Genomic DNA, 11,903 nt, shown 5'->3' with positions numbered 1-11,903 from the left:
GCGTTGTTTTTTCCCTTTTTATTCCCCCTAGAGATATATAGGGATTGCAATAGGGGAGGTGTGGATACAAAGCGAGCAGGAGAGAGAAGGAGAGAATGCGGGGGAAAAAAAGTGGGAAGAAGTTAATGAAATGTACAATGGAGATTATGTGGGACATTATGCGTGATGTGACCTTAGAAAAGGAACAATGAGCTAATTGTTTGCGAAGGAGTGGAATTTGCAGAATACACTGGCTATTTTCATGTTAACACAGCACATAAAGTGCTTGTATTGTGGAGGAAGTATCTTAAGATTGTGACATGAAAGGGGTTGATCCACACAATTATATCTAATCAATGAGCGTTAGAAATATGAGCCCTATTCCCAAATATACCGAACATAAATGCTCATTTGCCACATACAACAATGAGAAATCTCTTGTAATCTCCCCATTAGGTTAGCTCTATATAGCGCCCAAAGTGGTGGCGCATGAAAGGCCGCCTTTTCACACCAATCCACACCCCTTCTCCGCATCACTGTATGGTCTAACCCCATACGACCCGACCCTGAGAATGACACCCCAGAAAGTGAAAAGAATGTTCATGAAAATTGGTTGTGAAAAGTCCGGAAACTCCTTCCATGTGAGTGATTTCGGAGGCCACAAATTGCGGTGAAAGGATGGAGGGGTAGGTATTTTTTTTATATATACACCAACACCCCCAACATTCAGAAACACTTTAGCGCGGGATGAATATGGAATCGTAAATTTTCCACACCCCTCTGTGAGTGTATATATTGATGATTCTATTGAATTTATTTCCGCGCGTACTCTTCCACGGAGGCATCTCATTATTTTCCAATGAATGTCGGCATAGAGTATTACATGGCGCCGCTATGTGGATTTATGTTGGGTGTTAAACACTTTTTCTTCACGCGCATTTGGTACTCAAAAAAGCCTTCCGCAAGGATAATGGAGTTACAAGGCATGTCTGGCGTATGGTGTGAGAGATTCCTTGAAAATTTGCGAAAATTTAGGGAACAACTTTTCCCTCTCCTTAGAGAAAAAAAATATAATTGAATTGAATTGAACTGCAAGGAATAAGAATTTTTTTAAATTTATATTTAAAGCATTATGATTTTCATGTTTACCTTCCAAGGAAAGGTCAGAGGAGAAAAATTTGACCTGTACCAGAAAATTGAGCTGAATATAAGAATATTCTTTTCATGAGATAATTTTAAAAATTTCCCGTCTCATATGAATATTTAAATTTGTTAAGTGGGAATTTTGTGGGGCACTTGCCTTTTATTTTTGTTGCGATGATGCTGTTGCTGTTGCTTCTGTTGATGATGATGTTGCCGTGAAGATCCTTCGTCCTTCCGGCTCCTTGGGCACTTTTATATTTCTTTCTGTAAAAAAGACACACAACAACACGCGCGACCACACATAGAACATATCGGGGAAAGACTAACTCAAGACTGTGGCTGGGGAGTCCGGGAGATCATGGCACTGCTCATCAACGGCGGAAACGCCGTTGAAGGCGTTTTGGAGAATATTTAAATTTTGCAACCGTAACATACTCCACCAAGCCGACAAAGAAAAAGAAAAAACAATAAAAAGAAAAAGAAAAATCTCTTACCCGTCCTCTATACTACTAACTTAAGAAAAACCAAAACCAAAACTATGAAAGAAAATCTTACTTGGATATGTGTCTATTTAAATAATATTATTTTAATTAATTTTACGGAACATAAAGTTAAATTTTTATTAGTAAATCAAATTAATGAGACTAAAATATAAATTAATCATGTTCAGCAGAATCTTACCGTCCGACTTTCTTCCTTGCTCTCAAAAACCCTCGCCAAACCTGTTGTACATCGTCAACCCAAAATTTACACCGCGAAATTGGTACGCAATGGAAACGCCATTTACAATAGTTTTACAATGCTTATGGGTAAAGAGAAAGCCAGAAGGGCAAAGAGAAACCCCATCGACGATTTACGACGCTTCCCAATAACGCAACAATGGCGACTCATCGGTGTCGCAGTCGATAAAGCAAGCCCTTTAAAATCTGACGAGTTATTGTGATCACAAAGTCCAAAGCTTCAAGCTCGATTCATCAGAACATATAATAATTTTTCAAAAATTGCAAATTGTCTCATGATCTACGATTTCTTTATGTTCAACTGCCATAGAAAAAGATAGACGACACATATTGAAATTCATTCTCTCTCCAAGTAAGACTGACCAACTTGCAAATTGCACAAAGGTTGGCCAATTGAGAGGACGAGATTCAGAAATTTCTTACTAGTCTTCTACAAAAAGATCTCATGGACAGTTAAAGTTTTTCACTCGACGAGAAAATCTCATCTCGAGTTTATGTGGAGTATGATCCCCAATGATGGAACAACATACGGTTGTATTCCCAACATTGAAAGGATTTTTTATTTACTTACAAAGAAAATCTATTGATTCTGTCCTTTGAAGTTACCCCTTAAGAAATCGTAAAAGACTATACAAACTTGATCATTCAACTTTTTAATTTTATAGCAAAAGAATTCGGCTTATTAAATATCAAAAATTTAGGTTGCGAATCTCAGCATAATGATTTTAATTGCAAAAATATTTTTTTAAAAAAAAATATACATTTATCAACTTTATAGAGGATTATGAAATAAGGAGATTATATACACCCATATCCCCAAAAAGAAAAAAAAACAGTTAAAAAAAAATATTTTGCCTGTACTCAAGAAAAATAGAGAAAAAGAAACATTTATACATTAACCAGGCTTAATATCTTTACCATGGAAAGTGCCTTTTCTTTTAGTTTGAACATCCTCTAATTCATAAGTTTGACCTTTGCAAGCAATAATTTTACACTTTATCCATGGACAAAATTTAGCTTGTATCCCTTTGGAAGCATCTGACAGAGCAAATGATCTCCGATAGACCGTATCCCCGACATTAAATTTATTAGGACGTGCTCTCAAATTATATCTCTTTCGAGAATTATCATGACTTATTCTTAATCTATTTTTAGCATCGTCCCTTGCTAATTTCAAAGCCTTCAGTCTTTCATCAATGGAGGGTGGATTATTAGCATCTTCGATCGCATATTCCTCACTGTTAACAATCATCTCCTGACCAAAATTTAAGAAATAAGGGGTATACTGAGCAGACTCATGGATAGAGGACCTCATAGCCATACCTATTTCCGCCAAATATTTGGGCCAATCAGAATGCTTCTTTTCGATGTATGCCCTAATTGATGTTATGATTGTTCGATTCGCCCTCTCCGTAGGGTTACTCTGAGGAGAATATGCTGGAGTTAACCACTGCTTTATTCCCAAATCCGCCAAAAAAGACTTGTATGCTGTTGAACTAAAGGCTGGACCGTTGTCGCTGAAAACCACTCGTGGGATGCCAAAAATCGGAAATACGTACGTGGACAAAACTTTAATTACTGTGGTGGTTGTTGCATTCCTTAATGGATACAGAAGAACAAATTTAGTGCACCTGTCTATGATGACCAACAGTTGACGATATCCTTGAGAACTCTTGGTTAATGGGCCCACAAAATCCATAGCGATATGCTCCCATGGTCGTGAAGCACTCACATGAGATCCCATTGGCGGAGTTAGCGTGATATTTGGAGATTTTACTGCTTTGCACACTTCACATTTCTTAAGATAATTCCTCACATCAGTTCTCATGGACGGCCAATAAAACCTACCGCTTATGCGTCTGTAAGTTTTAGCAAATCCAAGATGAGCTGCATTCGGAGAATCGTGATATTTCTGAATAAGATCCTTCACTTCAGAACGACGAACGCAACATTTCCACTTGAAGCTCGTTGTCTTTAATGGACTAACAACTCTACAGTGTTTGAATAAATTGCCGTCTTCTATCTTGAATTCGGGAAACTTATCAGGCTCCTTTTCAACGCCTTGCTTCGTCTCATCATACCATTTGTCTTCCATCGCCGCTATTGAAGCTATATTTCTAGACAGGGCATCCGGCACTACCAATTCTCGACCAGGTCGGTGGGCAATCTCAAAATCATACTGTTGAAATTCCATGATCCATCTTCCAATACGACCCTTTGCCTCCTTTTGTTTCAAAATATATACCAACGACGAATGATCTGTTTCCAACCGAAACTTCTTATACAAAAGGAAGGGAGCGAACCTGCGTAAGCAAATAAGACAACCGTAAGCTTCTTTCTCAGTCGTATGATAACCCTGTTCAGCGTCAGTAAATTTCTTAGAAACATAACAGATTACCTTCTCTTGACCATCCTCTTCTTGAATCAACATACCTCCAGCACCTACATCACTCGCATCCGACCTAACAATAAAGGGTTTCGAATAATCTGGGAGTTTTAAAATTGGGGCTGTAGTTAGCAATTCCTTTAGCTTACCAAATGCTTCATCCGCCTCTGGAGTCCATATTATTGCTCCAGTTTTTCCTTTTCCTTTTAAAAGATCCGTTAAGGGTTTAGAAAACGTCGCATATGAAGGCAAAAATCGTCGGAACCATCCAATCATTCCCAAAATTTGTCTTAATTGGGTGACGGTACGTGGGACTGGAAGATTGATGATCGCCGAGACCTTAAAATCATTGGTGCCAATACCTTCCGGACTTAAGGTGTATCCAAGATATTCCAATCGATCCGCACAAAATTGAGATTTCTCTACGTTGATAGTTAAGTTGGCCTTACGAAGACGTTCCGAAACTTCCTGCAAAACTTCCAAATGTGATTCAAAATCCATCGTTGCCACAATTATGTCGTCTAGGAAACAAAATACCTTGGGTTCAAGATCCGTGCCAATCACTATATTCATAAGACGCGCCATCGTCATAGGTGAATTCATTAATCCGAAAGGCATCCGCATATAACAATACATCTTCCTCCCCGGAATTGCAAACGCTGTTTTTAATTGCGAATTCTCCTCCAATGGTATTTGTAGAAAGGCGTCACTGAGATCAATCGAACTCAAATACTTAAATGTTTCCAAACGGTTGATTATTCCTTCAATATGTGGTATAGGATATGAATCACGAACAGTCACTTTATTGAGCCAACGTCCATCCAAACATAAACGCACTGCACCGGACTTTTTCACCACAACTTGTACAGGATTAAGCCATGGACTTTCTGGACATTCCCGAAGAACTTTTCTATTCACCAGCCTCTCAATTTCCTTATCCACCAGTGGCATTAAATGGTACGGGACCGGTCTTGCATTACGCCGCACTGGTGCAGAATCTCCTGTGTCAATCTTATGTTGTAACACCTGCGTACATCCGAAGAACTCCGGCGTAGTGACGAGAAATGTATTGATAACCTCATCTAATTTCGCCCTATCTTCCGCACCCAATGGTATAAATGACGTAAGAGAGCTTTCCACCTGTAAGGAATTTATCAAGGCTGGCGTAAATCCAAATTTATCCCAAAAATTCATTCCTAGTGTTAATAGATTTCGAATTCCAGGAACAACAAGAACGGTGATTAATTGAGTGGTTTCGTTGTATGTAATGGGAATATCTACTGACCCAACACTCCTTTGGCAATTTCCATCGGCTGAAAAGACTGTGTGTTGCGTGTGCTCTCGTCGGTAGCCCGAGCTCGACTGCCCCGAAAGGTTTCGGTTGAGCGTCGCGATAGAAGGGAGGGCTACCAACATTTATTGTTAAATCTCACTGTTGGCATACATGATTTATGTTATACATAACATCTACTTCCCCCTTTTAAAAAGAACTAGACCCTAGCTGAGTATTTACATTTTTCTTCAAGGCTAACATTTACAGGATACTTCATTTACTTAAACTAACAATGTTCCCTTTAACACTTATTCTACTCAGACTTCCTAGAGTCTTTAATCATAAGTTAATCTCCTAGGAGGTCTTCTAATTCTGTATGACCTCCGTGGAATCGAGCGAGGATGAGAGTCTTGCCTTGGGGGCTGATCCGAGTCTGACGAATATGATTCAGACTTCGCGGTATCAAAACTTTCTGAATTTAGAGTCGTCTCATCGTCATCACTTTCCATTTCCTCCTTTTTATGAAAAATTATGCGACATCTTGGATGAATAGGTGTGTTGTTCACCTTCAACTGATCCTCATGGGCTTGCAAAATTCTGTTCTCAACAACAATCTGGTATCTAATCCTACTTAGAACCTTAATGACTCTGCCCGGGATCCACTTAACTGAATTCTTATCTTCCACTCGGTAAAAAATTGAATCATTAACTTTGAACTTTTGCTCCGGCAACTTAAAATGTACTTTCTTATCCTTATTCTTCAGATCTGACTTAAGCTTAGGCACTACCCTGAAATGAGGATTGACATTGTTATATTTTGTTCTTGGCACAAAATTATATACTAACTCTGCCGGAGTCGCTGATGTGACGGTAGATGGGGTGTGATTGTAACGCGCAAGAAATTCACGCATGACTTTTTGCAAATTGAATGAATCTGTACCTGTGTTAACCAACTCCTTTTTCAAAGAATTCTTAACTGTCTGAACCGCTCTCTCACAAATTCCGTTACTCTGTGGATGGTAAGGAGGACTCTTCAGGACTTCGATACTTCGTTGATGGCAAAAATCGTGAAATTTACTTGAATTGAAGGGTGGACCGTTGTCCGAAACCACTTCTTTGGGTCTTCCCATACGCGCGAAAATCTCATCGAGTGCTTCATTGACTTTTTCTGCGTTAGTACCCCTCATGAGAACCAATTCCAGCCATTTGCTGTAACTATCTACCATGATAAGTACCTCTTTACCCGCGAAATGAAAGAAATCCAAATGAATTCTTTCAAAAGGAGCATTTGCCTCCTTCCATGGAATTGTATTTGACTTATTCCTTCGGGCTGTAACGCAGCACTCCTCACATTGACTTGCAAACTTTTCAATATCGCTATCAATACCCCTCCACCAAAGGAGTGAACGAGCCATCATCTTCATTCGTACAATCCCTACATGCGTTTCATGTAGAAGATGTAAAACCTTACGACGCAATTTCCGTGGAATCAAAATTCTGAACCCGTAATACACGCAATCATCTTCTACGGTCAGCGAGTGACGAAACCTCCAATAAAACCTGAGGGTTTCTGACAACCCCGCTGGATTTTCTGGCCATCCAGCGATAATCTGGTGCTTTAAATTTATTAGCTCGCGGTCAGTTAGCGACGCAGCTCTTACAATATTAAAGTCAATGGGGTCGTTCTCGCAACGGAAAGCATTAATCTTTATCTCTTCTGGCTCTAATTCTGGGTCATCAATGGGTAGTCTTGATAGACCATCGCAATTTCCCTGCAATTTTCCCGGACGGAATTTAATTTCACAATCCATTGATGCCACTAAACCCTGCCATCTTAACATCCGTGGGGATAGCACCGCGGACGCGAGGTTTTTCTCATTGAAAATCGAAATCAAAGGTTGGTGATCTGTGTAGATCACAAATTTGCGCCCGTAAATGAATTTATAGAATTTTCGAATCGCGAAAATTATTGCTGCTGCCTCACGATCTAGCTGAGCGTAACGTTTCTCTGTTTCAGACAAAGTCCTAGACGCGAAGTAAATTGGCTTTTCAGCACCATTACTACAAACGTGCGACAAAACCGCGCCTAGACCGTAGGGTGATGCATCTGCAGAGATGATCAATGGTAATTTGGGGTCATAAAGCATGAGTATCGACTCACCTTTTAACAATTTCTTGCACTTTTCAAAACAATCTGTGTGGGCCTGTCTCCACATCAGTTTCTCTCCCTCCCGATTTCTCTCTTGAAGCAAATCGTAGAGAGGACGAAGCTTGTCCGCGAGATTTGGAATGTACTTGGCGTAGTAATTAACTAAACCCAAGAATGCCTGTAGCTGTTTCAACGTTTCTGGTCGCGGCGCATTCTCTAATGCCCTTAACTTATCCGGATTTGGACTAATCTTCCCCTCGGAAATAATCTGACCCAAAAACTTGATCGAACTCGCGACAAATGTGCATTTATCAACGTTTATCTTTACGTTGAGCTCATCGAGCTTCCCTAATACAACCCACAATGTCTCTTTTACGCTCTTCTCATCCTTCCCAAAGATGAGGATATCATATAAGTACACGACCACCCCCTTAATCCCTGCCAAAATCTGGTCCATAAACGATTGGAAAATGCTTGGGGCTGATGAGACCCCGAATGGCAATCTCTTGAATCGATATAAACCCTTGATCGTGTTGATCGTCAAAAATTCGCGTGAATTTTCCTCAACCTCCAACTGCTGATATGCCCCTTGCAAGTCTATCGTGCAAAAAACTTTTCCCTCAGACAGTTGGGCAAAAAGATCATCAACACTGGGCAGCGGATAGTGCTCCTTCAGAACGTACTTATTAATCGTTACTTTGAAATCTACACAAAGCCGAATTTTGTCGTTCCCCTTGGGCACAATTACGAGAGGACTGGCCCATACGCTGTGCTGTACTGGCTCAATAATATCTTCCGCAGCTAATCTATCTAGCTCATTGGCTACCTGATCCCTAACCTTGAACGGTACTACTCGCGATTTATAAAAAATTGGTTTCGCGTTCTCCTGGAGATGAATTGAAGCTTTGAATCGTTTAATCGGATTTTTATCATTTGTCTCACAAACCCGCGGAAATTTTCGCTTAATTTCATCAACAATTTCCCTCTTATCTGCTTGAAGAGCGTTTAATGAAAATGCATCGCGAAGTTTTTCTTGCCACCGCGGAAATAAACGATCCATCCAGTCTCTCCCGAGCAACGGAATTGTACCTTCTTTGCATTCAATTACGTAAATGGGAAGTTGGTTATCACAGGTACTTACCAATATTACTCCTCGGACTAATACTGGGTCTCCGCTGGCTGAGGAGAATCTCATCTGTGTGGGCATCAGTTGCCGATGGGAGAAAAAATTCTCATACACATCACAACCCATCACCGTACACACCGCACCTGTATCTACCTCAAACTTCGTATCTTGACCATCTACGTTGAGCTTCAAATACATGGGGTTAAAACTATCCATCGTGGTTGCATGGAGCGACGTCAGCGTCTTCCCGGAGCGGCACATCGCAGCCCAATGGCCCTTCTTCCCGCACATCCTGCAGTTGCTCTTCGCAGCTTTGCATTGACCTTGAGCGTGTTGAAGTCCACATATGTCACATGAAGCACCACTTGGAGCTGAAGATCGATTCTCTTGTCCTTTTGCGCCTTCCCTGTGACGACTACGATGACGTTGATGTCCACCTGATGACTGACGCTTCGCGTGGGCGGATTGTTTGCTCATCAGATTGACTCCTCCGATCGCTTGTCCCATTTCCTGAACATTCCGCCGTGTACGGAATTCAATGATGGATGTTTCCTTTGCTCTCTCCCATGTCAGATTACTCTGGAGGATCAGCTTCTGTTGCAGCACTTGATCATTGATTCCACTGACCAGTCTATCCCGTAGAGCCTCCTCCAGGAATGCTCCAAACTCGCATTTGTCTGCCATGGCCTTGATTTCCACAATGTAATCATTCACCGATTCGCCGTCTTTGCGGTTGCGCATATGAAATTGACATCTCTCGGCAATGACGTTATTTTTCACCTCATAATGATTCAACAGCGTCTCCATGATTTTCTTGTAGGTAACTTCGCTGGGCGTCTTGGGTGATAAAAGTGTAACCAAGGTATCGTACGCAGTTGCTCCCATTAGCGTGATCGCGAGATTTTTCCTCTGATCTTCCTCCGTGATTTTATTGACGCTCAGGAGACTCTCCAATCGGTCGCGAAAGTTCTTAAAATTGTCTCCTGGCACAAAAGATTCTATACTGCCGATCAGGGAACTCATCTTGAATACTTTTCTTTGTTCACAGGTCGGAAAAACAAACTTTTGGCGTCTTTTTCATCAATTTTCACGCGTAGAAAAAATATGACGCTTCGCCCGCTTGGGTTTTTTCCATTGAGTTCTTTGTCTTTGGCCACGCCCTCACACACAAACAAACAAAGCGTTTCTTCGTCTATTTTCCACGTCTTTTTTCAAATTTTCACTCTGCTATGCACTTTTGGGGTTTTTCCAGAAAATTTTTCACACTTTTTTGGGCTTTTCTCCAAAATTTTCTTCTGGAATTTTCCTATCCCGAATCGTCGCCACTGAAAAGACTGTGTGTTGCGTGTGCTCTCGTCGGTAGCCCGAGCTCGACTGCCCCGAAAGGTTTCGGTTGAGCGTCGCGATAGAAGGGAGGGCTACCAACATTTATTGTTAAATCTCACTGTTGGCATACATGATTTATGTTATACATAACATCGGCGACTGTAATCACTCCTGTAGATGTTCTTGGGATTAATCCTAAATCTGCCAGTAGTTTCTCGGAACCTTCTCCCAACACTGTGCAACTAGCACCGCTATCCATAAGTCCAATGATCTCAATATTAAATATTTTCACCTTTAAATGCGGTCTAGGATCACCTTCAAACTTTTGAAACACCGGAACTTCAATAATTTCATCCACATTTTCTTCACCACACAATATTTGATCCACAGATATAACTTCATTAGGGACACTAACTTCTTCACATTCAATTTCATCACTTTTAAACATAATATCAATTAAATCATTCACCACACTCACATTATCATTCACATTATTTTCGTGAGGGGAGCTTTCAAAAGCTTCATTTAGTTCTATTAAATTGTTTACGACTTCGGATGTAGCATTCAATGAGTCGACTGTTCGTTTCCCGAAGCACTACAGTTGGGGCACGTACGGGTTATCACTCCCGGTTTACAGCACCTAAAGCAACACACACGTGGTCGAAACATACATGCACGGATTTTATGCCCAGACTTTTTACAAAATATGCACACTCCACTGGTATTTTCACCTTCATCACCTCGCGAAGATCCTTGCGCATTTGTATCACTAGAATCACTCACATTAGCAGAATCACGTGAAGAACTGGCATTCGTAGAATTACTTGCGGCTGAATTTCGACGATTATTCGAGGAACGTTTTGGTATTGCACCACCACCGTTACCACTGCGAGCACTAGCAGAAATCGCATTCACTTCACGTCGTTCTGTATACGCGTACGATCGGTTGCGTTCCACCAGCTTTAGTTTTTCACAAAGCTCTTCCACACTGTGAATTTCCACAAGTAAAAGTGCATTTCTCAAGCTCGAGTGCAAATTTCGGCGAATTAATCTCACTTTTTCCACTTCTGATAAATCACCTTCTAACTCCTCAAATAAACTCAACATTGCCGCCACAAACACCTCCACATTCTCATTCTGCCCTTGTTTTCTCTCCTCAATTCTTTTGCGCACAGAAAAGTCCGATTCACTATCATAGAAGGCATTTAAAAACCGTCCACTGAATTGTTCCCAAGTACAGTTCAGCAACACATGTGAATATGAATCGTACCACGTCAATGCTCCACCACTTAGCATAAATCTCATGCTCCATTGTACTTCTTCCAGCGAAATTCCTTGAATCATTGCCATCCTTTGGACTTCCTTGAGGAAAATCCGTGCCTTTTTTCCTCTTCTATCTCCTGAAAAGCTCAGATTCCAATCCTTAACATGCAGAGGTTTCAATCGACGACCTCCAATAGAAGAATTCGGAGTGGACTGACGAGGGGGCATAGGGTCCTGTCTCAACAAAGGGGGTTCAAAAGAAAGATTTCTTCTGGGACCAACGGGATTTGCTCTCGAAGATGCTACCGGGTGTTCCACAAACGAATTTTGAGCACTGCGTTGTTGAAAATTATCTAATTTTGTACTTAACAAATTCATCATGTTTGCCAAATCTTGAATAATTCCATCGTATCTCTTTAATGCATCGGCATAATTCATTTGATTGCTTGGGGAATGGTTACCCTGTACCTCCAAATGAGGATTAACATTGAGATTATTATTTGAGAAACAAAAAATTG

General features: G+C 40.8%; 1 protein-coding gene across 1 annotated transcript; it reads right to left on the bottom strand.

Annotated features, from left to right (window-relative positions):
* Positions 1–5,577: 5,577 nt before the first annotated feature.
* On the bottom strand, positions 5,578–10,467 carry LOC129791363 (uncharacterized). The gene is made up of 2 exons (XM_055829508.1): positions 8,950–10,467; positions 5,578–6,310 (listed from the first exon to the last, which is right to left on the bottom strand). The coding sequence occupies exons 1-2, from the start codon at positions 9,817–9,819 to the stop codon at positions 6,299–6,301; spliced, it is 882 nt and encodes a 293-aa protein (XP_055685483.1). The 5' UTR covers positions 9,820–10,467; the 3' UTR covers positions 5,578–6,298.
* Positions 10,468–11,903: the final 1,436 nt, after the last annotated feature.

Source organism: Lutzomyia longipalpis, chromosome 2 (assembly GCF_024334085.1).
Source record: "Lutzomyia longipalpis isolate SR_M1_2022 chromosome 2, ASM2433408v1".
Taxonomy (NCBI): domain Eukaryota; kingdom Metazoa; phylum Arthropoda; class Insecta; order Diptera; family Psychodidae; genus Lutzomyia; species Lutzomyia longipalpis.
This window is presented reverse-complemented; position numbering and strand designations above follow the sequence as displayed.